The sequence below is a fragment of the Podarcis raffonei genome, chromosome 5 (genome assembly GCF_027172205.1).
Source record: "Podarcis raffonei isolate rPodRaf1 chromosome 5, rPodRaf1.pri, whole genome shotgun sequence".
NCBI lineage: Eukaryota > Metazoa > Chordata > Lepidosauria > Squamata > Lacertidae > Podarcis > Podarcis raffonei.
The window spans coordinates 10,530,154-10,558,152 of NC_070606.1; the positions used below are offsets into that span (position 1 = coordinate 10,530,154).

The window sequence follows — 27,999 nt, forward strand, 5'->3', positions numbered from 1 at the left end:
TGGAGAAATGTTGAAGGGAACATCTATATTCATCAAGGAAATGTTGGAGGGTATAAACTAGGTTGCGCCATGTCATAAATTGTGCTTGCTCTCAACTTACTCTCCATGCTGCTCCTACACTTTCCTTCAGGCCCAAATCCCAATGGGAAGAATGGGGTGCCTGGACCAGCAATGAAACCTCACGTTGTACTGGCCCTATATTGCCTTATCGCAGCGCTAGAGAAATCCTCTTGTGTTGACTCATCATTGTTTGCAGGATAGTTAAACCAGACTTTCCTGTCCTTGATGTTCTCCATTGTGTTAAGACTGTGGTTCCCATGCCAGCTGGAGATGATGTGAGTTGTTATCCAACATTTCTGGAGAGCAGCAGTATTGATAGCTGTTCAGTTTTCAAAAATACAGTATCTGTATAATCCAATAATCAGACAAGTATCCAGAAAATACTGAGTTGTCAGCAGTATTAGGTAAAATATCTGTAATGTGACCATTTTAGTAGTGAAGGTTAACTCCCCGCACCAATTCCTAGTTTCAAGAACAAATTAACACTCCACTGTCAACTAAGGAAAAGAAACAATGATTATAAAAGGGTTTGTGTTTACAGTCTTTATTAGCTAATCAACATCAACATGCAAAAATAAATGCTAAATACAAACTTCTACCATATGGTTTTTTCCAACTACAATGGTTTTATTTGGAGAGTGATAAGGATGTGATTTGCAGCTGTTAAAACTGAACTAATCTCTTGTGTAATGAATACCCTAAAATTACATAATTAATCCTGCAAGGCATCTTCAAAATTTGCCCAACACTTAAGGTTACCAGCTGATCTTTATGTGAGTACATTCTCAAAGTAAGAAATAAGGCAGTAGCACTAATGGTTTGATATTGAATCCTATGCACATAGTAACTAATAAATGAAGAATTTTAACACTATGGTCAACTGGAAGAAGGACAGACATACAAGCAGTGCATTGTGCCTGTAATGTTTTCAGTTACTTCGTATTTATGCAGTCTTCCCAAGATGGTCAATGCGTGGAGGGTTTTTGGAAGAGAATAAACCCTTGCAGTACTTTTCAAAGAACTCCTAACTGATCCAGTTAAATCAGCCTTGTGTTAGTGTTGCCGTCAAGCATCTACTATGGCCTATGGGATCATTTCAAAGGCAGAATGGAAGAGGATTTCAAACAAAAGGGTCTTAGCCAATTGCTAACACAGAAAAAGGAAGCACACAGACCTACATCACACTTTTGACATTGCAAATCTATTTCCAGTTTATGTGTCTCATGCTGACAACCACATTTGAAGGGGAGATGCACGTGTGTGCGTGCACACACTTGAGGCCACAAGGTCGACACACATTCAGAGGCCGTGACTGGCCCCAGTTCCCTGGTGCATGTATCACAGTTTTGCATATTTGGCCCCTTCAAATAATAAGTTCTTCCATACATGGGCACATATTGGTGATGTTGAAAACAGGTCTGGAAGTGTGAAATGGCCCTTTGAGGTTCACTGTAACTTTTTTCTCATGTGAAACTGTCCATTTTTTGAGCTGAGTTTTTGCTGGATGATTATTTGAGAAAAGTCCAATTACTGTAACAAAATCCAAACATTCAATATTTGTTCCCTCCAAGTACAACCTTTTAGTCACACTTCCTCAGTTTCTAAGAGTGTATATTGTTGTTCATTGATCTTTGGTCGCAATAAAAAATGCCACCAACCAATCTGATTCCCACCCCAGCTCTCTTAGCCACACTCAAGATCTTTCTCTACAAGTCATGCCAAAATATATTATGTCAAATTCCAGCGGCACTTCATTGTATGTACGAGGGAATTACATAATGTAGACCTTCTCAGCTTGTGAGAAGTTGAAGACTTCTTTGGTTCTTGGGCAAACTACTTTATCATCTTGACGAACAGAAAGCAAAGACTGAAACAAAAAGAAGAGAGATTAATTATGATAGTCCCAGAGTGAAATAAAGCATTTATCCATTCTTCAGTTTCTGTTATCTTAACTGCAAAGTTTTAAGAGCTGGAAACAGCTATACACAATCCAAGACTCCACACTGCTATATACACACACTAGCCAATGTCTGTTCAGCCTTTTAGTAATCCTATTTTGACTGATTTTTTTATTATTATATACAATATTTATATATTGCCTAATAAAGTTTAATTGAGTAGTTTAAAGGTTTAAACCAAGTAAGAGACATGCTAACACAGAATAAGACTGGGAAATGCATAAAACGCATGTAAAAATTTGCAACAAGTTAACATTAGCGTAAGAATCTAAAAAGCAATAAAATATAAATATTAAAAAGCCTGGGAATATTTTTAAAAGGCTCCACAATGTAGGCACCAGGCAAGTTTCTCCATGGAGGGCACCCTATAACTGTAAAGGTCCTGAGTTTCCAGGTGCTGAGTTTCCTTTGATGGGAATCCAGGGAAGGGCATTGAAAGATTATTTTAAGTTCTGGAATAGGTGCACGTAGGAAAAGGTGGTCTTTCTGGTAAACTGTCAACCAAAGCCAATCAGAGCTTAAAACGGTTCATAAGAACCCTTTGAACTGGACCTGACAATGGACTATAAAGCTGGTGAAGTTGGTGAAGCACTGGTATATGAGCATTATCAATCTGTCTCAGCTGCTTGCTGCTTTGTGTTGGAGCAACTGAAGATGCAAGACAAACTGAAGTTTCTGGACCATCTTCAAAAGCATCCCCATGTACAATGCATTCCAGCAATCCAAACAGGAGGTTAACAGGTATCAAAAGTTGTAGCAAAGCTATCTTTGTCCACATCAGCTTAAGCTAATAAAAGGTATTCTGAGCTACGGAGTCTACTTATGCCTCTAGTGACAAAGAAAGAGTAGACCAAAACTGCATGTGAGCCCTTAAGGCAGGCATGGCCAAACTTGGCCCTCCAGCTGTTTTGGGACTACAACTCCCATCATCCCTAGCTAACAGGACCAGTGGTCAGGGATGATGGGAATTGTAGTCCCAAAACAGCTGGAGGGCCAAGTTTGGCCATGCCTGCCTTAAGGGGAATGTAACCACCTGTAGCCCATATGAAAACCACTCAGCCAGGCAGACAAACCACCCTATCACAGCATTCAGTGTTGGCTAGATTGAGTCTGAGGTCTCCGGGCCCATTACTGTGCTCAAAAACAAAAAAGACAACTAGATGCAGGAGAAAACCCAGAGAGAATAAATTCCCAAAGTGCCAAAATGTTTTATTATGCTCAACATATTCAAGAATTAAGAAGTTATTTCATCCGGAGCGTCTTAAACTTTTTAACATTAACCCGCAAAGATAATTTTCTGAAGCTTTGTCCTCTGATGAATTCAACTAAAGGCCTAAGCAAATTATCGAAGGCTTTTGTAGAATTCAGCAAAGCAGAAAGCTGTACAAGTTAAAGTTGGAAGGTTCAGTAAGTTCCTAACTTGGCTCCCAGTATGTTTCCGAGCACAATTCAAAGTGTTGGTGCTGACCTTTAAAGCCCTAAACGGCTGAGGTCCTGTATACCTGAAGGAGCGTCTCCACCCCCATCGTTCAGCCTGGACACTGAGGTCCATCTCCGAGGGCCTTCTGGCAGTTCCCTCACTGCGAGAAGCAAAGCTACAGGGAACCAGGCAGAGGGCCTTCTCGGGAGTGGCACCCGCCCTGTGGAACGCCCTCCCATCAGATGTCAATGAGATAAACAACTACCTGACATTTAGAAGACATCTGAAGGCAGCCCTGTTCAGGGAAGTTTTTAATGTGTGATATTTTAATGGATTTTTAATCTTTGTTGGAAGCTGCCCAGAGAGGCTGGGGAAACCCAGCCAGATGGGTGGGGTACAAATATATTATTATTATTATTATTATTATTATTATTATTATTATTATTATTATTTCCAAACAAATTTAACGCCATTATCTGTTTTAGGAAGCTACATACAGTATATCACAATAGTTTGAAACATCTATGGAAAAACACTTACATTGTATCCATACACATATCCATTTGGAAGCATCATGGGAGGATTATTTTCATTCATCACATCTCCTGAAATCTTGCAGACTAGTCGGGAGTTGGCACAATGTGCCATTGGCAGAGGCTGAGCCAGCTTATTTAGGGATTTGCTACAAACAGGGCAGTCAGGGTTTTTGGAACTGCCATCCTCTTTATAACATTGTCTATTTAAAAGTGAGTTAAAGGACAATAGATAAATTACATATTTGAATAACAAACACCGAACAGAGAACTCATTTGTTACAGAAGACGGCTTTTAGGCTTATATGAAGAAAGTGGATCTGCAGGTGCAGATGTTGATTTCAAGGACAACCAGTTTTGTTTTTGTATACTTCTGAGCCTCCTGAACCTGTTAAATTTTCAGCTCACTAAAACAGCGGCCATGACACCAGATGGCTCAGGGCTTGCTCAATTTTTTTTTACCAAGCGCGTAAAAATGCACAAGTCTTTTCTGAATTCTGGTATTACAAAAAAAATTACATAAAATCCCAATTTATATCAAGATTAAGATCCTGTGTGTCATGCAATCTGCATTTTGGAGAACACAAACAATGAAAGATGGCTGCTCTTTTTTTAAAAAAAAAGTATTCAAGGCATAAACATATGTCTTAAATTTGGATATAAATTGGCCAAACGCAGCTCAAGAAACAGATAGTCTACAAAAAACTGATTTTTTAAGGACCAAGTTTCAGCATCCCACTGTGATGCACTGAAGGATACGGTGTTTTTATAGCTGAAAGCCCGGCCTGGAGTGTTATAGTAAAGACAGAGTTGTTCCCCAGCTGATGCAGCCTGTAGTTATCATATCTAAACTGCTGGATTAGCATCCTCCACCGGGCAGGGTCCAGAAGATCCTGTGGGGGGAAGACAGAGACACAAAAAGCAAAAGGCAGACTGTGATATTTCAATAGTTTCAAAGTATTGGGAATGTAATTATGCACTGCAACCAGTTGAACCAGGAATTTTTTTGTGCATCTCAGTTTTAATACTTTCAAATAGGCCAGCGGGGAATCACAACCGTTCCCAGCTGTCAATATCAAGAAGCAGATTAACAGAAGATTTTGCCAATAGCAACAAGCAGGTTAAATGCATGTTTGAAATCCTTAATATTTAATAAAGGTAAAGGGACCCCTGACCATTAGGTCCAGTCGTGACCGACTCTGGGGTTGCGGCGCTCATCTCGCTTTATTGGCTGAGGGAGCCGGCGTACAGCTTCCGGGTCATGTGGCCAGCATGACTAAGCCACTTCTGGCGAACCAGAGCAGCACACAGAAACACCGTTTACCTTCCTGCTGGAGCGGTACCTATTTATCTACTTGCACTTTGAGGTGCTTTCGAACTGCTAGGTTGGCAGGAGCAGGGACAGAGCAACGGGAGCTCACCCTGTCGCGGGGATTCGAACTGCCGACCTTCTGATTGGCAAGTCCTAGGCTCTGTGGTTTAATAATGGGCATCAATAATGTGGTTTAATAATAATGGGCAATAATAATGGGCATCAATAATGTGGTTTAATAATGGGCATCAATTTAGAGTCAGTAAGCATTAGGGCATTAGTACACTGCGGGTGGCGCTGTGGGTAAAACCTCAGCTCCTAGGACTTGCCGATCGCATGGTCGGCGATTCGAATCCCCGCGGCGGGGTGCGCTCCCGTTGCTCGGTCCCAGCGCCTGCCAACCTAGCAGTTCGAAAGCACCCCCGGGTGCAAGTAGATAAATAGGGACCGCTTACTAGCGGGAAGGTAAACGGCGTTTCCGTGTGCGGCTCTGCCTCGCCAGGGTAGCTTCATCACGCTGGCCACGTGACCCGGAAGTGTCTGCAGACAGCGCTGGCTCCCGGCCTATAGAGTGAGATGAGCGCACAACCCTAGAGTCTGTCAAGACTGGCCCATACGGGCAGGGGTACCTTTACCTTTTTACACTGCAAAAAAAGGGGGGGAAATCCTCTGCCCATCTTTTTAGCTTAATTAAATTGACACATACCTTGTAAGGAGAGATATGAGTATCTGAAGGGAAGGCCAACATTCCCATCACCTGTCGTACCTCGTCCAGTTGATTTCCTTCAGCCTGGCTGAAATGCTTCCTTGCATGTCTGAAATTCAGAACGCAAAATTACTCTGCTTGCATCCTTGCATGTCAATGTTTGCTTTATGTTCTTTTTAAGAAGTACCAACCCTTACCTGCAAAGAGAAACATTTTTCGAAGCAAATCTTACAACCCCAGGAAGTTTTCTCACTTATCTATGAAAGTACTATATTTCTGAGGCACAAAGTTTATTCCAGAAGAGAATCCAACAAGCCGTGATCATCCATCAAAACACAATTTTTGTTGCAAGTCCTGGGGAGTGTCTGATGCAAATATAGTGCTAAACATTGTGAAGAGACTGAAGGGTGTGTACACCCCTCATCTACAATGTCACCACCATAGCAAGAATGGCGTGGAAACACTTTTGATTTTCATGTAGCAGTGTTAGGGCTGATGAGGACCAACATGCTGTCAAGTCCGCTGTTGCAGAACAGCAAGAATTGCTGTTGTGGCAACAACCAGGTACCAGAAGAAGAGTTCTGGCACTCTGAACATCAGCTGGTCCGTTCAATGCAATTATCTCACAACCTCTGCTTTTAATTCTGTGTGACCAACACAGCTAGTATGTCGCCAGTCTTCTTCCTTGCAGCACCCCTTGTCCTGGGATAAGACGGTGTTGAGTAAGAAAAACAAAAATTTGCTGAATACAGGTAACTCACAACATAGGCACATTTAACTTGCACACATTCGACTTTATTGGCATTTTAAAAAAAAAGTTAAAAGAGGGCAGAAAGAGGGTGGGTGTCTGGGAAAACAGACTTTGGCAATCCCAACTGCAATTGAACAAAACGTGTTTTGGTTTTTACACACTATCCCTGGAACATACCCCCACGTAAGCTGAGAGTTGCCTGTATTTTAAGGCATTAGTTTAGAGACACAACATGTCAGTTTGACAAAGCAGTAATGGTGCTGTACAACAGCTCTAAAATGGTCTAAAGAAAAAAACACACAAAATCTAAGAATACCGAGTTACACTAATACACAGTGAGTCGTTTATCTAACTCCAAAAAGCAGGACTCCCTCAATACGAGGCCTGATAGGTGTTTAGCTAAGGTTATCTGAGCAAATTCATTTTACCTGCTGGCTTGCAGCTAGAAAAGTCACATATTCTAATGGTTCCTTCTAATAGTCTACTGTATTGTGCCGATTCGATGACTCATCGTGCAAACTGAGCTCTACACATTCATATCAAAGTTCCAAGGGTTATATCGCACAACACCAACAAATGGCAAAGAGGGAAGAGTGATGATAGAGACTGGATCAATTCTCAATGGTTCCCACAGTTTACTTTTATCGTATTTAAATCAATCTGCAACCTGAGATACAATTGAGAAGGGGAAAATATTGATCCTCATCACAGTTTGAGTAACTTGGGATAGTTAATCACTAGTCCAATGGTGTTCAAGTGTAGTATCTGACACCTTCTTTGACATAATGTTCTATGATGTAGCTTATTTCTACTTCATCGCCTTTACATTATCCTACCATCTACAACACTACTAACACCAACACTGTCCCTAGCAGAAAAATATGATGGCAAGTCTTAACGTATCATGCAGCAAAGGCCTTTCTAGATGTCTAGTATTTGGAAAAGTTTAGCTTCTTGGACCATCGTCTCTGCTTCCTTAAGGAAGGATTTCTGGAAAGAGATGTGTTGCACCTCAAAGTGGTTGGCAAGAATATGTTTGCTAAGAGTCTCACAAACCCGATCAGGAGTGCTTGAAACTAAATCCTGTGGGGAAAGAGGACAATAGTTGGTCGACGGGAACACTTGGTACTGGGGATAATAGCTTCACTGGCGCACATGAAACTGAGGTTGTGCTCCAGAAACCTGCTAAAGGGCAGGAAAGTACAAGGAGGAAGCAGCTGGAGCGAATGACTATATTAACGCACAGGGTATAGGAACCAAGCAAAACTATTTTGAGCAAATATGGTCTAATAGGCATCACTGAAACCTAGTGGGATGAGACTCATGACTGGAATGTAGAAATTGAGGATTATAACCAGTACAAAATTCTGCACATCCTATTTCCATACCTGACAGCATCCAGTCTCTTGTTCTGTCGAATAAGTTCAATGAACTCCTGAATCCTTAGGCTGAACTCCAGACAGCTCTAAGATTAAAGAAAAGAAAGGGTTTTAGATGTGGCCATATTTAACCCGTGATCTTAGACATACTTACTTTACATTGTGTTACACTGAAATCAATAGAAGTTTTGAGTTAATATATTTAGGATTAAGGTGTATGCAGTTCTATTTGTTGGCGTTTATGTCAATAATGATGTGCCACTAAATTACAATATAATATAATATAATATAATATAATATAATATAATATAATATAATATAATAATATAGGTTGAGTTTGCACCTCAGAATTGAATGCTATTAAAAATCCTGTTACTATGACTAAGGTCTGATTTCTAGCCAGTGTTACCTATCTGCATTTTAAATTTGAATTTTGTGCCGTAACTGCCGTACTTTTTGAGAAGCAACAATCAGGCATAGGAGGACCTGCATCTTTCAGTGAGACCTCTTTGAACAGGAATAAGTTATTATTCCACACTACTTAATAAAGTTTAAAGAAAATCAAAAGGCATTTGTTCATCGGGGGGGGGGGTAGATGGACTGAGGTCATCCGCAGGTTAAATGTTTACAGTACTTGGTGATAACAGATCAAATTACTCCGTACTGAAGTTCTCTTAACATTTCTTCATTGTAATGCGAAGGGCTTGTATTAAAACTAACCTTCACTTAAAACTGATCCTAATGTTCTCTTTTTATATACAATCATTAATCAATTGCACTGCAATATTATCCATGTGACTAAAGTTTTTAAAATATCAGTAAATGGGGGTGGGGTGCTTTTTTAAAAGTTTATTTCAGTTTAAAACTGCAGTCTGCTTACATCAAGGCAGAGTTAAAATACCCTTCCCCAACCTAACACCCTCCAGATACTACAACCTGTACCAGCCCCATCTGCTGACTATGCTGTATGGAGCTGATAGGAGTTGAAGTACAAAACATCTGAAGGGCACCAAGTTGCGGAAGGAAGAGTTAAGGAACACATTGCAATGTGTGTATTTATGCATAAATGCTACAACTTGCACTGCACCAGACATTATCACATGTCTGTACTGCTATGGCAGCTTTCCTCCTTCACACCAGTGTGGCAAGTTACAGTTTCAGGATCACATATCCTGCAAGTTTATAGTTAACTGAACTATAGCTAACTCCATACTGAACTATAAAGAGGTTCCCTCCCCCTAATTAAAGGACACTACACATTCATATTCTGCTTTCTTCTGCTTATCTTGTAATAAACCTTTTCCAATAAAATATTACGTAACGATTGTATGCCACTGAAATCCTATACTGCCCAAGTCGACAGGACCTGGGGCAGTAAGGTTTCTGCATGCAACTAAGACTGTACCGAGAATTTGCAAAACAAAGAGCTGGTGTGGCAAATGTTGGTACTTACCACGGTAAGTTCCTTCTCTGGAGGGAGAAAGGGGATCCCTTGTGGGTTGTCACTGCCCACTTCTCCACTGGCAGGAAGTCACATTTTTGAGAGGGCACGCCTGGTGGGCGGGGAAACCCCCTCACCAGTTCAATTCGTGCTTAAGAAAGTAACTGTATAGCCAAAAATTAAACAACTTAACAGAACAGGAAGGAAAAGGAACACAACTTGTTAGGAGAAAGGAACTCAGCTGTCCCACAGTGGGATATACCACTCTGTTCCTGAGGCCCAGTCCCAAGAAGAAGAAGAGGAGGAGGAGGAGGAGTTTGGATTTGATATCCCGCTTTATCACTACCCGAAGGAGTCTCAAAGTGGCTAACATTCTCCTTTCCCTTCCTCCCCCACAACAAACACTCTGTGAGGTGAGTGAGGCTGAGAGACTTCAAAGAGGTGTGACTAGCCCCAGGTCACCCAGCAGCTGCATGTGGAGGAGCAGGGAAGCGAACCTGGTTCGTCAGATTACGAGTCCACTGCTCTTGTAAGGCAGCCCAGGTGAAGAAGAGAAGAATGGTATGGGCTAAAGAATAAGCGAAGGGAAAACTGGGGTGGAGAGAGAGAGAGAGAAGAGGCCCCTGAACATTGGTGGGGGCCCCAAACCCCCGTCAATCCTCAGTTCTTTGTGTCCAATGGCCTCCCCCCACAATGGTCACTTGGGAAGACTGGATCCCCTTCCTCCCTACAGAGCAGGAACTTAACACGGTAAGTACCAACATTTACTTTTCTTTTAGTAGAAGGAGGGGATCCTGTGTGGGATATCTCAGCAATTACCAGACTGGGTAACTGTGGGTAATGGTGTTCACCACCTACTGAAGCCCTCATTTCCCAAAGGAGGCCTTGGCTGAGTTGTAAATGTTTAGCTAGTAATGCCTCATGAAGGTGGGACGTGAGAACCAGGTGGCTGCCCTGTATATGTCACCCAGAGGGGCTTGGGTCCGAAATACCACTGAGGCTGTTGCGCCCCTGGTGGAAATGGGCTGTGATACCCGAAGGAGCCCATCCCCGCTCCCGGAACCCCTCACAGCTCCTGGTGATGCAGGCCTTTATCCATCATGCTAATATTGCTGGGGAGGCCTTGTGTCCCTTGGATCTGGACTGGACGGAAACAAACATGAATTCTGATAGGTGGAATTCCACTGTGCACCTGAACCAGATCCTGATGGGCCTGCACACATCTAGAGAGTATCATTCCTTCTCCCTAGCGGACTTGGGCTTTGAGCAGAAGGAAGGGAGGACCACCTCTTGAGACCTTTGGAGGTTGGAGGTAACCTTTGGAATGAAGGTCTAATCACAGCATGGCAGACTCCTTCGGAATAATACATAACTCCTTGTGGGCCGAAAGGGCTGCAATCTCCAATACCTGCCGGGCTGAGGTGGTAGCCACTAGGAAGAGAGCCTTCCAGCTCAGGAACTTCAGAGGTACCATCTGCAGGTGCTCAAAGGGGTGGGAGAGACCAGTGAGCACCTTCAGTACCATATGGAGGTCCTAGGTGGGGAACCTGTGCACTTTAGTAGTGGGAGGAGTAGTAGTAGTATACCACCCTTCATCCAAAGATCCCAGGGCAATATTAGCAGCACTGCCAAGAAGCATTTGACCAAGGAGAAGGAACTCAGAGGGGCTCCTACTGACCTAAACACTGAGCCCAAGGCTGCTACTTGTCTGCCAAGGGTGTTGAGGCAGAGCCCTTGGTCCAGGCTACGATGTCCATTGTCTGCCCTGCCCAGGTTCCCAATGACTCTTCTGATGAGTCCACAGAGAGCTCCATCCTCCTAACCAGCTCTCCTCCTGGGCAAAAAAACCCTTCCGTAGCTTTTCACCCCTTTCTGAAACCTTCTCCCCACCATGGAAGGTCCAGAAGCCTCCAAGGGCTGTAGGCCTGGAAGGCCAAAGAAAAGGGATACCCGAAGGAAGAAGTGGAGAGATCAATGGTGCCAGGAGTGAGCAAAAAAGAGGCAGGCAGAAGAGGAGCAGGAGTAGAAAGATGACCCAGGAACAAAGCAAACAAAAGATCAAAGGAAAACGCCTTTCAAAATGGTGTTCCCACCTTCTCTCTTTTGCCTGGAGCTCCTGGCAAGAGCAACCTTCAGTGGAGCTAGCAGGAAGTTGAATTGACTGGGGGTGCACCAGGTGTACCCCCTCAAAAATTTGACTTTCTGCCAGTGGAGAGGTGGGCGGTGACAACCCACACAGGATCCTTTTCCTCCTCTACAGAAAAAGAACTTACCATGGCAAGTATCAATGTTTGCTTTACACCACACCAGCATGTGGTGGGGCAGAGCCGCCCTGCTAACTTAGCATTGCTACTTTTTACCTAGATGGTGCTGGGACAGAGTGGAGGCTGTGTGTGAACACCAGCAGCCTCACTGGTAAAACTGCCTCGCCACATTCCCATCCAGGTAAACAACAGGGATGCCGGTACTGGGATCCTGGCTCTGCAGCACCACACACACCACTTCTGGCTAAGACACAGCCATGGATCAAGAGGTACCTGGTTTCAATCATCGTCTCTGCCAAGAACTCCTTAGGTGGCCTTAGGGAGCTGAAGTAGACAGTGGCTTGCCTATCTGCAATGTGTAGATAATGTTGACTTACCTTAGAGGAATGCTGTAAAAACAAGGATTACCTATGTTAAGTGCACTCAACACTTTTTAAAGCACTATAATTATTTTAAAGCAAGGAAATGTAACTGCATGTGGTTATGCTGCCCAGAAACGAACTTCTACCAAAGGCACCTTTCCCCAATATGAAATTACATCTGTTCGCACCCAATTCAATTTTCCTACTATAAAACTTGAGCTTTGCTTACAGAACGCTGTTCAGTAGAATACAAAATTGTAGCTATGTAAGCCCTGTACTTCTCCATATCCCTGCCCAAGTTATTTTTACACACAAGATTTATAAAATTTGTTTTGTTAGGTAAAGCTAATTTAGTAAGTATACTTTAATCAACTGGAAACAAATTTTGCCCATGATACAGCTTCACCACATGGGACAACTTCTAAGAATCAAGCTAGATTACATTAAATGCATTTTTAACCAATACAGTTCCTGGTGGTAGTGATTATTGTTTATCCATTCACCTCTGCTCATTCAGGCATAATTTTTTTTGCAACCCATAAAGGTTACATTAAATTAAAGCATCATCCAGTTTGCATACCTTCATCTTCCTGAGCCTAGATTTGTTATCATGACACCAAGCTAAGCAAGTCATTGTTTCTTGTCTTTCCAAGGATTCTTCTACTTCTTTGGCAGTCAGGAACATCTCAATATTTACCAGATCCTAAACAGAAATAGGAGTGTGGGAGAGAGAAAGAAAAAGTGAGAGACAAGGGGAATGACACGATATACAGCTTTCGTTAAGATAACTAATAAGCTTTTCAAGATGACCCAAACATTGAGGTTTTTCCTTTTTGTGGGGACAAGGGAGGGATTTGCAGAGCACCAACATAAGGACAGTCAAACTCCTTTTCCTTAATGAAGAAAGATTTTTATCCAAATCCTAGTCAATGTCTATGAAATAAAAAAATAAAACATTTATACAGTGGTGCCTCACAAGACGAAATTAATTCGTTCTGCGAGTTTCTTCGTCTTGCGGATTTATCGTCTTGCGAAGCACGGTACTTAGCGGCTATTAACGGTACTTAGCGGCTTTAAGAAAAAGGAAACGAACTCGCAAGACGTTTTCGTCTTGCGAAACAAGCCCATAGGGAACTTCATCTTGTGAAGCGACTCAAAAAACGGAAAACTCTTTCGTCTTACGAGTTTTTCATCTTGCGAGGCATTCGTCTTGCGAGGTACCACTGTACTGGGCAAAATCTGAAGAGCTATTTTAAGTACACTCAAGGGCTTGGATGTGTCTAGGGAATCTTAGCTTTTTCCCTTTGAGGAATAGGCCTCAATAATCTGTCACAAACTGCTTTTCAAAACTTCTTCAGTGTCAAAGAATGTTTGCCATGTACGGGGGGCGGGGGGGGGGGGGCTTCTGTTCAAGAAACATAACTAAAGTTCCCTGAACATATGGAACTAGTTGTGCAGGGCTCTGGTTCCAAGCTTTTAAGTATTTCCTTTTTAAAATAACCTGATTTAAAATACTGGAATTCAATACAAACATACAGGTGTCTGTATCCAAACAAAATGGACCCCTGCCTCTCTATTAAACATGATGAGTTAGTCTGCTTTCCTATACAGAAGAACAAACAGAGGCAAAGATGTATGATTTGAAGTCAAGCACTGCAAATTACACAATACAATGTGCATTTCTTAATGCCAAAAGCATCCTTTCATTGCATGAAAAAATAACCCTGCTTCTGGCAAGTTTTGGGCACTTTACCTTCAAGTCCTGGCCTGTGTCTAGAGGACCATACAAAATCTCAATTCTACAACTGTTCACCAAAGAACAGAAATTTTGTAAACTAGAAGCATGTGAATCGTAAGATTAAAGACTTTGGATTATTCTCTAGAGTGTCTTCAGTAGGAGAAGGTTTGAAATAATTAAGGTATAAGATACTACAGGTGCAACAAACAAATTATTAATACGTGTACAGTAACATAGTTACTACTTAAAGAAAAATTAAAGAAAAACAGTAATGAGGTTTAGAGATCTCTTCTTTGAGAGTACTTTTCAACTCTTCCCCTTCTTTATCCTTGGGGCTTTTGACACTGTATAGGCCAATGAGAATTTTTACATACACTGTATATTTTGGAAACTTGTTTGTTTTCTATGCATTTGGACTCTTCTTATGATATTGAAACCAAATTTTTGCATGATGATTCCTGAGACCAAGAAGCAGGTTTTTGTCTAAGTGGCTATAATTGGATTCCATACTGAATCAAGATGGCAGAATGAGCCTTTCAAAGAGGAGCAAAGGAATGGTAAGGCTGCCTGGAGTCCCATCTGCACCTTTTTAGAGCTGTGAAATCCTGAAAGATTCAAATGGTGTTGCCCCTTCTGACTGATATGCTCTGCATTCCTAGTCAGCAAAGATGACTGTGACCCTACATACCAATGTGGGATAAATTAAAAGAGAGCTATTCTGTGAAAAAGCACCCAAGGCTTGTGAAAAATTTCTGGCAGTCTGCACTAGTAACTACAACAATGGCTGTATTTTTTCACTGGAATATCAAAGGATTTATGGTGCAGATCAAAGATCCAACAGGTTCTGGAAAAGGAAGAACTATGTTAATAACCAAAATAAAGACCTTGTACCAGCCACTCAATATTCTCAGTGGAGAGGTTACATTAAGTAATTTGTTTGAATGTTGAATTTGTAAGCGTATATCTGGAGACAATGGATAAAACTCACACCATTAGATGTACTGCTGGATAAGTGTTGAATGGTTCTTGTATTTGTATATAAACCATTAAAAATTTGTTTAAAAGAAAAGGAGGAAAGAGCTTTTGGGGCTTAAGATTTGAAGATGAATAGAGTGAATACTTAAAACACAGTGTTCGTTCATGGAATTGTTTCCATGGCAAATAATGGTCCAAATACAAATGGATCCCAATTCTTCATCACCTATGACAAACAGCCCCACAAGGACAAGAAATACACTATTTGGGAAGGTAATCAAATTGCCAGTGAGTGAGAATACATTCCACCCCCTTAATGACATAATGTTAAAGATGTTACAATTCATGCTAATTCTTCTGCTCAATAGCTAAAAATGCCAATGCAGATTTCTGAAGGACCGGCTTGAAAAACTGCTGCTGAGTCTTTGAAGACAGATGGAGCTTGTGCATTTTCTCTTGGGATTATGGACTTCCCAAGCTTTTCAAATTTCAACATTTCACAGGACAAAAGGCCACTTTTTGATGTGTGAAATTGTACACATTTAAGAAAGCTGGGTTCACTTAAAAAAAAAAAGGAAAAAGGAATGAGTCTTTCAAAACTGCAGATTCTTTTTGGTTTCTTAGAATTCCCAATGCCCAAGAAAGAAGCTGCTACTATTTTATATCTGATACATAGCCAGATACAGCATCGGTACATAAAATGGTATATGAAAATACTTTCTGAGCTGCAGTTTCAAACTGCAAGCCAGGAAAATGTACAATTTCTCTCCAGTATAAAGCCTTTCTGTACTTGGAAACTGAAGGACAGAGAGGAAGACGCAAGCTTAGTACTCTCTTTGATATGCTGTAGTCTTCCATTTGTTGGTTATGTTTGGTTTTTGATAGCTGATCCCGTCAGGCATAGGGTCAAATACGGAGTGAAGAATGGGGGAAGAGAAGAGGCATGATCGCAGGATTGCAGAGTTGGAAGCGACCCTGTGGATCATCTAGTCCAACCCCCAGCAATACAGGAATAACACAAGGCAGTGAACATAGAGAGTTTGCTTCCGCCTTGTAGCTTACCATGCCTGACTCCGACAGGAAGCTGCCTCCATAACATCACCCCCTCCCCCAAAATCAGGATCTAGACTCCCAGCCTTAAAGACACAGCAGGCACCCCAGCACTGAACGATTACCTTTGAGGTCTCCACGACAACCTTTCATTTCTCAAGGAAAGTGATGTCTTCCAGATAAGCAGTAGTAATAACAATCTAATAACTGGAAGTAGCCGGGAGGGAGCAGATAGCTATCTAGATTCCAGACAGTACCAAATAAAGCAGCCTTTTGTACTTCATCACAGCAAATACCAACCTCAATGCCACTTTGCCTGGCCAGCTTTACAGCTGTATTGTAATAGCCACATCGCAAGAGATGCTCCACCATCATACGATCCATGCGTTTTTTCTTCCACATGTTAGCAGCAGCTGGTTGGTCACTGCTGTGCTCCTTGAGATGCTCAATTCTGCGCTTGCATAGTTTTGCACTCTCGTCTTCAGCCTGGATTGATTCCACTGCCTATATCAAGAAACCCCTCATTCAGTCAGAAGTTACACTGAACAGGTCTGTACTCCACATTTCACATTTCTACCATGTAAATGTAGAAAAATATATACAACCTACTAAGAAAGACAACATCAAATACAACACCCTCACCCCACCCTGGCAACCGTTAGAATTCCTGCTCCATGATTGCAGTCATGGGGTTGTTGTCTTTCACATGACGGTATATGTTTTGACTCCACAGAGTGGGAAGTGACGGAGACAGGATGTTACTGTGAAGTGGGACTATTGTCCTTTGTTCTTTTTCTCTTTGCTGTCTGCTAGAGAGAGAGAGGGAGCCATGTTGCAGTGCTCCGTGTGTGTTTATATGTAAATAAAGTAGATTAGCCAAAATGCTGAGTTGCTGAGGTCTGTTACGCAAGCTGCGAAGACTCTGCAGATCCCTAAGTGTGCTGGTGTCGGTCGCTGTGGTGTTCAGGCAGAAGAAAGCTTTTGAAGCTCCTGAACAATCGACCAGGAAGGAGAGAACATGCCAGTCGGGCATGTGTCTCTGCCAGGGTCCTACTCGAGAGTAAGACGAGCTCCTGACAGCAGCAGTCAAGTCACAGTATAGCTGAAACATATACTACCCAGGACTATGGGACACACACAAACAGCCATTATTACCATTTACCACTTATTTGTTAACATCCTTGTAGTTAATGGAGATATTGGAGGAATCAACTGTCATACCATGAACATGCAACTGTTTAACAAAGGAAGCTGAGGCTTCTGACAAAGGGCAGAACATGACTTTTCAGTAACACACGGTGCTTATTTTGCAGTCACCATACACGTATATTTAAAATATTGGTGGGGCCAGAACCTTGTGAAATGTTCCCATCAAAAATTTATAATCTAAATCTAATACAAAGGTAGACACACCTCACTTAAATCAATGGGCTTAATTATAGCCACAATTGTGCTGAATTATGGTCCAGAACCTGTGCAACACTATGTACAGTCGACTCACAATCTGCACACATTTAACTTGCACGACTGCAACTTCAGTGCTTGGTGGCCAACCAGCTGATATCACACAAATTAAGCACATGGAAGGACGAGAGCTTAAAAGCTCTCAGGCTTGCATACTGGGTTCTGGGAAGGTATCACATGGGCTCTGGAAGGCTCCTGCAAGACCTCACAGGAGCCCCCCAGAGCCTGGTAAGCAGGCAGAAGGGCTTAAAATCTTAAAAGCTCTCCACCCTGCTGGGGTGGGGGTAAGCAAAGCCAATACATGATTTTGGTTTTATGTGCAAAAAGGATTTGCATTTTTCCAACCTGGTTTGCTCCTCATGTTTTCTGCAGAATGTTACTTCTACGTTGAGCTCCTTGTTAGGTCATTTGGGGGCTGAAGAATATTAACCTTTTTAAACAAACATTTAGAAGTTACCGTATTTTTCGCTCTATAGGACGCACTTTCCCCCCTCCAAAAATGAAGGGGAAATGTGTGTGCGTCCTATGGAGCGAATGCAGGGGGAAGGCAGGCAGGAAAAGCCCCCAAAAGCAGCACACAAGATCCCTGCGGCTCTTGCGGGCTTTTCCTCTCCAGCTGGGAGAGGCTGCGCGGGGCTATGGCTTCTTTACTGAACTTCATTGTTCTCACAGACGTCTTATCTTCCCATGGTTTCCAGAAACTGGCATTCAGAAGCTTTGCTGCTTCTGACTGTAGAGGCAGAGCATAGCCATTGTAGCTTGTAGCAGCTGAGAGCCCTCTCCTTCTCCACGAATTTGTCCAATCCTCTTTCAAAGCCACCCAACTTACCTTTCTTTTCAGAACACTGAGTTTTTCAACTACTCCGTCAAGGAGACTAACCACAGAATCCACAGCTGGGCAGCTGCTCAGCGTCTTCTCCAGCTCTGCTACAACCATAGTTACGTGGCTGGTCTCTCGGTCAATGTTTTTCTGAGCAGCTCGGAAACGTTTGTTCAGCGTTTCGTATGGCACCTTTAAGCAGAAGAAAACAGTGTTTACATCAAAACTCTTGTGCTTTCTATTTCTATTTAGGAAGACAGGAAGCATCCATTGGCCCACTGAGTCACACCACTGGCCCACTGAGCTCATTACACCAGCCTTTGCCCAATGTACAGCACGTACTCCAAGATGGAGAAGCCTGGTCTCCACTGATAAACAACTTTCCATAGATTTTAAGGTGTGTTTTCCAGTCCTACTTGGAGATGTTTACTGTATCTTATGTGGAAAACTCTCAAAATTTTAAAAATAATATTTTTTAAAAAAAACCCAGTTGGCTCTCCCTCCATAAAGGTGATCTAATCACTGTATCTCTAGCTGCAGGTCTCACTCAATATGTCAAAGTACTTAAAGCACTCAGGCATTTGATATGTTCTATGTAGTATCCTTTGCTGGATCAGTCTTGGTCAAGTATCTAATGAAGCAGATATAAATGTCTGTAAAGCTGCCTTCCAATCCAGAAGCTGCAATCCGAGTTTAAATTTTGTGTTCCACTTACTTCTGATAGAGTCTAAATTAGGTGTTTATGTTCCTCAGCATATGAAATGCTAACATTTATGAAGACTTCTTGTGAAAACCACAGTGCAGGCCTCCTGCAGCACATCAAGTGGGTCTACCACAGTGAGCACACATCTGGACCAGATTTTGCCTCAAGCTATATGCATTGCTATGCTGCCTCAGGGGCAGGAATTGAATTCCTCCCAAAAGGCTATAATGCTATAAATGCTTTACATTTATTGCCTTCACTCAGAACTTATGGGAGATTTACAATAACTTTATCTAAACATCCACAGGAATGGTTTGTTTGCTAGTTATACATGAAATGCCCCAAATGATTAAATGGGCATGAGCATAAGAGTCAAAATTAAGTTGGACCACAATCAGCATCTAGGCTTGTACAGCAGCTTTTGCAGGAGCATATTGTGCAGGGCACCTTAAATGCTTAGAGCCTAGAGCTACTTAGCAGGGATACTAAAAATAGAGACGAGGTAGATAAAACATAGGTATTGCCCTTATGACCCAACTATGATATATTAGAACAAAAGATGTGATAATTTTATCAGAATTTGGAATCCTCTTATTTAATAGTGTTTGAAAATAAATTCAGTGCTCTATATTCAAAGTTTTGATTCAAATTATAGGTAACTGCAACTATAAAACCACAATTAAACAGTACATTTTTTACATTTAATATATCTTTTAAATGTGTGCATTGATAGAAAACTAATAAACTTCCCATCCATTCATATTTGAAAAACAATACAGACCATTCTTTATTTGCTTCCTGAAATCCAATACACTCTAAAGAATTCTTTGTATTTGTCTTGACCTTGTCACTCAATAATCCCAGCCTTCAGAAATTTGTCTAGCTGAGGAGCGGTATGAACTACGCAAACAATTATGCTACTACAGAAGCGCCAGCAAATACCTTTTCCCCCAACTGTTATAAAACAGTTGCCTGTAGGTATAACACAGCAGACGTAAGAAACCTAACCCCTCCCTCCTTATGCTGGTCTACGACCGTAATAAAGTGTTGTTGTTGTAACCAAGTATTGGCCTATATAATCAACTTTTAGCCAGATTTTTGAATAATGCTTCAGATAAAAAGGTAAAGGTAAAGGTACCCCTGCCCGTACGGGCCAGTCTGTCCGACTCTAGGGATGTGCGCCCATCTCACTTAAGAGGCCGGGGGCCAGCGCTGTCCGGAGACACCTCCGGGTCACGTGGCCAGCGTGATGAAGCTGCTCTGGCGAGCCAGCACCAGCGCAGCACACGGAAACGCCGTTTACCTTCCCGCTATAAAGCGGTACCTATTTATCTACTTGCACTTAAGGGTGCTTTCGAACTGCTAGGTGGGCAGGAGCTGGGACCGAATGACGGGAGCTCACCCCGCCGCGGGGATTCGAACCGCTGACCATGCGATCGGCAAGCCCTAGGCACTGAGGTTTTACCCACAGCGCCACCCGCGTCCCTTGCGCCACTTCAGATAAGTGCTTCAGATAAGCACCATTATATATTGAGGGGGAAATGGGATGGGATGGCACAGAGAAGCCATGCCCCTCCAGGGCATCAGCTGGCCTTCTACTTATGGTGGTTGTGCATTCAGCCTCTGCGTGAAAGGAAGCCTACACATGTACAATGTTGTCACAGAGCTCCCCCCCCCCATAGACACAAGGCCATGGGAGAGGGGAATGGCCAGTGGGAGCATGAAGAATGGCTTATGAGCACACTATTCCTCATATGTTCACCCACTGCACAAGGTCACCCATCTAAAAATCCCTATTATTCTTTTCAGAGTGGATTAAAATACCATAATACCACTGCTGAGCAAAAAATGGGAGAGAGGATTTTCAGTTCCTCGACACAAACCTATAAGCTGTTCCAACTGTCTTACATCCACCTTAGTGCAAATCCCAGAGGATTCAAAAATACTCCACACGCCAAGACAACCAACAGCAAGTAGCACCATCACTATTTTCCCAGTACAATGATTTTTGCATCACAATGCAATTGTTTCATATCAATGGGTGTAGCTGAGCCTCTCTCTATCTGCTGTTAAGACAAGACCTCACACAGGCTGGGCAGAACCTGTGCACCCTTAAAATGCTTCTGTCGAGGTAGAGGTTAAACTGCAGGGAGCCCACTGAGCAGCATATGCAATCTGAAGGCAGTGGGATCTGGAGAACAGAGAGAATAGACTATGCTGCCATGGGAAATGAGGTACCGTATTTTTTGCTCTGTAAGACTCACTTTTTCCCTCCTAAAAAGTAAGGGGAAATGTGTGTGTGTGTTATGGAGTGAATGCAGGCTGTGCAGCTATCCCAGAAGCCGGAACAGCAAGAGGGATTGCTTTCACTGCGCAGCGATCCCTCTTCCTGTTCTGGCTTCTGAGATTCAGAATATTTTTTTTCTTGTTTTCCTCCTCCAAAAACTAGGTGCATCTTGTGGTCTGGTGCTTCTTATAGAGCGAAAAAGACGGTAATAGGATCACAGAATGAATAGGATCAGCCCTGCAAGCTGTTTTAGTTAATTATTTAATATAATTTTTTCTTAATCAGAGTATTATACTGCAGCACACACAGCGTTCAAAACTCCCCATTGTCCTAGGCACGTTTTGCGACAGGGAATTTCATAAACGTGAGCAGTTTCTGAGCTCTGGGCGCAGTACTGTGCCTAAGATTTCAGATTAAAATTGCCACTGTGACTCAGAAGTAAATCCCAACCAAGTTCAATGGGGCTTCCTCCCAAGTAAAACGTGCATGGATTGGGAACCTGAACACTTTCTTTTCTTTTAAACCCAACATGCTTTGTTTAGGTTTTAGTTGCCTTGTTTAATGTACTTTTAATGTATGATGTGCTTTTAATTTGAAACATACTAGCCAGTTAGTTATGATGGTCTAAGTAGTGCATGTTAAAGTGTTATCTACCTCAGAGTCAAATAGTGATGCTTAAAATCAAAACAAATTTTGGAGTGAGATCATTGAAAGGCCCTTAAGTCTTAGGTTTGCGAACTGGACACTCAAGGTGGGTGTCTCTGCCATTAGTTGCACAGGCCTTTGTTATGTGTTAATTGTGGTGCCAAAAAGATACGTTTATATGCAGTGCTTTTTTCTGGGGGGATGTGGGGAATGCATACCCTTAACATTTTATGAATCTAAGTTTGGCCTCATTGAGGGGCAGTATTTCAATATGAGTGGGAAAATGAGAGTATCCCTAAACATTTTTAAGGGGGAAAAAGCACTGTTTATATGAAGGAAAGGGGGTGTGGGGAGAATCGAGGGCTTCTCTGCAGAGTGGAAGGAAAGGAGGGCCTTTTGCTGCCTCCACACTTCCAGCCACTCTCTGAAGACTGCAGAAGGGACCCCCTTAAGAATATGGCGGGCGGGTGGCAGGGGAAGCATAACCTTGCTTTTTGAAGTCTTCAGATGAGGACTAGACCACGTAAAAAACGAACATAGTATTTTAGCTGAAGTTCATTCATTTTCAGCTTTGTATTCTTGTTATAAAAAAGGGTGCCTAGACATTCAATTGTTGCACCCATAACCTAGGTTTAAGGTGCCATTTAGCTCCTAGCTTTCATATCTCAGTTTCTAACACTGAGTGCACAGTATGAATAAAAATATTCACACAACATATGAATACAATTAGTAAAGTGCAGAGGATTCCCTTGCCATAAGGATGGACATTAACAGTTCAAATAGTTTTAAAATACTGACATTATAGGAACGAAGATAAAGTAATTATATGATATACACACCCTGAATAAATTTGCTAGCTGTTACTGCTAAATTTCATTTTTAAAAAGCATAACAAATGTTATTAACTTTTTATTCAGCCATTCTCCAAGAAGTTCAGAACAACATACATAGTTGTCTAAGTGATTTTATACTAACAGTATGGTGAGAATGAGAAGATTACTGCCCCAACATTACCTAATGAATTTATTGTCAAACAAGGATGTGAATTTGGGTCTCCTAGACTTGGTTCATTCAACTATACCAGGGAATGAAAATGTGTGGCTCCCAGGATGCTGCTCAACATCATCTGGAGGGCCACAGATTATCCACCCATGAACACATCTTTGCCACTGATAATGTAACGGGGGTGGGGAGGAGATGAACAAGGCAATCAATTACTCAACTTTCAACAACTGGGTGAGATGGGAATCAGACAAAACAACCTAACATCTGGATGGGGTGGTGCCACTCCAGAGCAGTACTACACAGATGATGGGATATAAGCAGCACTAATTTAATTGTATTTCATTATTTTATATGTAAGCTGGCTTCCAGAGCTTACATATAAAGACATGCTTGATCAAATAAATGTAGATCCAGCATTCTACCCATAAACCTGCACCAAAAGACACCCTCATGAAGCAAAATATCTGGTAATAAAACTGAATTTCCTTTGATTAATCTTTTTTTACATAAAAAAATCCAAAAAATGGCATCACAAATATTGCCATTATCAAAGATAAAGTAAAACTTACACATAAAATAAGCAAGAAAGGGAAATCTACAAAGACAATAAAATCAGTGCTATATGTAAGTAAATAAAATTACAGACCAAGTATGACTAATGCTCCAAGCATTCATGCCACTTCTATCAAGAAGAGAGATTGCTGGGTACCAGCTTGGGGGAGTGCAATGACCTACAATGTTTTGCTTCCCTCCACACAACTGGTTTGTCAGAAGGGAACAGTATTGTATTCCTTTCATTGCTTTCTTGAAACCACTAGGCCTGATTGTCCACCACCAATTTCTGCTCCAGATAGACAGATCAAACTAAGTTTCTAGACATATGTAACATTTTTAAATTTCAATATATCATTACCACTAAACCTTTTACATTTTATACACTGTTGGGCACTTCACTTGTTTCACACAATCCTCTTGAGATTCTGGAACATACTGCAGCATGTCATCAACTGAGATCACTATAGGAACCTAAGGAGCATTGACGAACGTACTAGAACTGTATTAGTCAGGTAACTGACAACACAGATGAAAAACCAGGAAAGATGTAAAATGAACTGAGTTCCTTTATGTGTGGACTGCTCAAAGAAAATGCCCAAAGCGGAGATGTTTCAACTGCTGCTTGCTGAATGGACCACGAAAAGGATATTGCTTTGCTTTCTGCCTACTTACTCCTCCTTGCCCTTTTCTACCTAACCGTAAAGTATAATTAACAAGAATTACCTATTGTCTGATTATTTTATCATGTTTGTTGCCTTATTTTAATGCTGGAAACCATTTTGTGATTTCATTTTATTTGCAAAACTAAAAAAGCAATGCATCAGTGGAAATATATATATGTGTGTGTATATACACACACATATATACACTCAGCAATCCCATTGTGTTTTGTTTTTACTTCTGAATAGTTCTGTATAATATAGCACAGTACTGTAAATAAATGGTGGTATTAATCAATAGAAAATCTGAACCATATAAACAGCAATTCTAACAGTAACCAATGATAACCACCAAGTAAGCAGGTTTGAATAGTTCAGAGTTCATTTCCTTAAATGTAAACAGCAGCTTAAACCAGGGCAGTCCAACAAACTGTCCAAGGGCTGCATGCAGCTTTCGGCAACATATGGCACATACCCCACAGCCCTCGTCCTGCCTTCCCAAAGCCAGGTAAGCAAGGCTCTGGGCTTTGGGAACGACGCAAGAGGACTCTAAGACACTGTTAGAGCCCTCTCACCTCCTTCCCAAGCCTAATTAGCAGTTTCCCAGCTTTGGGAATAAGTTGGAAGAGCTCTAGGACTGTGCCAGAGCCTCACGTTTCCTTCCAAAGATCCCACACCTTGCTTAGCTGGCTTTGGGAAAGCACCATGAGGGCTTGCAGGGAGGTTATCAAATTCTGGCCTCAGCCCCCCCCCCTTTGCATATGACAAGCCCATGGGTTCCATGTTGAAGTACTCTTGCAGCCAACTTGGCTTGAAAAGTTGGATCACCATTAAACTGTTCTCACTGATCCAACACTGCAAGAACTGAAAAAAGTGTATTAATTCTGATGTTTAATTCATTAGCTGGAATATACAACTAAAAATCCTTAATAAAAGGGGTATTTTAGAAAAGCCTTATACAAACAAATAAGTATACCTGGTTTTAAATGGACTTCACTCAACATTCATAACCCCACTACGAAATAAAAACACATGTCCTCTGGAGCTATAACACAATGACTAATATCTTTAAAATGGGCTGTAGTTCTTCAATTTCCCTTTTGTTCCTAATGGACATGGATTTTAAAAAGTTTGTAAAGCTCAAGCAGGAGATCATGTTGATTCAGCTATGTGTTTTAAAAAAGAGGAAAGGTGCAGAAGGGAAAGCATACAGAAGATATTATCAATACATGAGAAGTTCAAAGAGAAAAACGAGGTTTGGTTTTTTCCAGTCAATTGTGCAATTTTTACTACACATACCAAAGAGGTGAGAGGCCTTTCCAGTTTTCATTTTCTATCACTAATCATGACGGAATTATTTCCATCCCAGCTATAAGGCTCCTATATACAATATACAATTTGATTTACTCACCTTATGACTATACTATGACTCAAGCCAACATACTTTTGACATCACTATTGTGTACTAGGAAGAGCTACACCTTTTATTAATAGCTCTCTTCCATTAAAATGTTTGTACCTTGTTATCAAGATCCTCCGTTTAGGCTTTAAGACAAATGCCATGCCAATGAATCATCTGCCTCTTTTCTGCATCAGTTTAGTTCTAAGGAGCTTTTCCCAGATAGCCCTTGGCCTCCCTTTCTGTATATCAACACAAGAAACATGCTCTTGGAAGCAAACTTTTTATTTCCCCCCTCTAATTTATATCTATTCTTATTCTAGTCTGTCCCTGCCTCTATGGAACCCTCAAGATTATTCCAAGCATTAGCTGGTCAAAAATAAAGCCTTTGGAAACAAGGTGCTCATTGAGCAGGTGGTGACACTTGGATTTTGGAATTTTCCATAATCTGATTTCCAGCTGCATTTTGTTACTGAAACAGTATTCATCATCCTGGTGTAGGCAAATAAAAGTCCTATTAATGCTTCTGGACCTCCTGGTAGTTTTTGGCAACTATCAAACATGGTATCCTGCTCAATGTTTAAAGTGAGGAGTAGGGGTACTACATCTACATCAACAATGGGGACCCTGTAACCCTCCATATGTTGTAGGATTTAACTTCTAGCAAGCGTGTCCTATGGTAAGGAACATCAGGAACCGCAGTCCAACATCTGGATGGCCATATGTTCCTCCTAATCGTAATGAAAGCACTGAAAGTCATCTAGGGATTTGGGGGCCAGACTCATCAGTGCTCTAATGACACCATACCCACTTCTTTGTTTCATCAAATTCAGATGATGCTGTGAAAATTTGAAATGGATATTCAAACCTCGGTTGTCAAACGTAAGCCTTTTCGGCTTCCGAAATGTTCAACAACCAAGGCTCGGCTTTCAATTGACTGCAGGAACTTCCTGCACTCAAGTGGAAGCCATGTCGGATGTTTTGTGTGTGTTTTTTTTTTTTTTAAAGATAACCTAGCAAGATAAATAGCAAAGACAAGGCTGCATGGGTAAAGCCTCTCGCCACATCACATACACACACAAAATGAAGATTAAGTCTCTCACCATATGTGTGTGTTTATATGTGTGTGTATATAAGTAAAGGTAAAGGGACCCCTGACCATTAGGTCCAGTCGTGACCAACTCTGGGGTTGCGGTGCTCATCTCGCTTTATTAGCAAAGGAGCCAGCGTACAGCTTCTGGGTCATGTGGCCAGCATGACTAAGCCCCTTCTGGTGAACCAGAGCAGTGCACGGAAACGCCTTTTACCTTCCCGCCGGAGCGGTACCTATTTATGTACTTGTACTTTGACGTGCTTTCGAACTGCTAGGTGGGCAGGAGCAGGGACTGAGCAACGGGAGCTCACCCCGTCATGGGGATTCGAACCGCCAACCTTCTGATCGGCAAGTCCTAGGCTCTGTGGTTTAACCCACAGCGCCACCCACATCCCTTGTGTATATACATACACACATATACACTGTATATTTTATATGTATATATATATATATACATACACACACACACACATAAACACACACACACACATATATATATACATATATATACCTATTTTGTGTGCATATAGTGTATATATTTTGTGTATATAGTGTGTGTGTGTGTATACACACACATACTGACACACACATTGTATATTATATATATGTGTGTGTATATATATAGTGTGCGTACATATTTGTGTGTATATATATATATATATATACACACACACACACACATATATATATATATAATATACAATGTGTGTGTGTCTGTATGTGTGTGTGTGTGTATACACACACACACATATATTTTGTGTATATAGTGTGTGTGTGTATATAGTGTGCGTACATATTTGTGTATATATATATTTATACATATATATATATACATACACGCATACACACACACACATATATATATACATATATGTACCTATTTTGTGTGCATATAGTGTATATATTTTGTGTATAGTGTGTGTGTGTGTATATAGTGTGCGTACATATTTGTACACACACACACATGCATATGTAAATACACATACACCCCCCCACGATAACAAGAGAGGCGTCTCTCGCCCTCTGGCCCCCCTTTCCCCCGCTCCTCTCGGGAGCGCCTCGGAGGCCCCCGGCCGCGTTGGTGCGAAATGCCGGGAGGCGTCTCCCCCCGCCAGGCAAGGAGCGGAGGCCTGGGAGGAAGCGGGGCCTCGCCGGGGACAGCGGCCCACCCACCTTGAGCGTGGGGTACTCCTGCACCTTCAGAGTCATCGAGAGCTGAGCGGCCGACTCCTGCACCGCCATCTTGGACCGAGCACCAAATGCCGCCGCCGCCGCCGCCACGGCGCCGCCTCCGCCCGCCCGCCCGCGCTGCTCCTTCTCCTCACAGAATCCTGAGGGAGCCTTCGGTACCCCCTCGCGAACTGCACCCTGGGAGAGAGAGCGCTTCCGCCTCCCCCCCTCCGGCCTTCGGATGACAGAC

The 27,999-nt window shown here is 42.0% G+C and overlaps 1 protein-coding gene and 1 pseudogene across 2 annotated transcripts; one reads left to right on the top strand and one right to left on the bottom strand.

Annotated features, from left to right (window-relative positions):
* Positions 1-588: 588 nt before the first annotated feature.
* Positions 589-27,999, bottom strand: MAEA (macrophage erythroblast attacher, E3 ubiquitin ligase). 2 transcript variants are annotated; one of them, XM_053387777.1, is made up of 10 exons: positions 27,753-27,999; positions 18,243-18,425; positions 16,250-16,453; positions 12,767-12,889; positions 12,202-12,213; positions 8,129-8,205; positions 5,990-6,098; positions 4,731-4,864; positions 3,979-4,174; positions 589-1,927 (listed from the first exon to the last, which is right to left on the bottom strand). In XM_053387777.1, the coding sequence occupies exons 1-10, from the start codon at positions 27,819-27,821 to the stop codon at positions 1,832-1,834; spliced, it is 1,203 nt and encodes a 400-aa protein (XP_053243752.1). In that variant the 5' UTR covers positions 27,822-27,999; the 3' UTR covers positions 589-1,831. The 2 variants fall into 2 exon arrangements, with proteins under 2 accessions (XP_053243752.1, XP_053243753.1); XM_053387778.1 differs by lacking the exon at positions 12,202-12,213 and having other exon boundaries at positions 27,753-27,997.
* Positions 14,593-15,267, top strand: LOC128413619 (peptidyl-prolyl cis-trans isomerase-like 3; annotated as a pseudogene).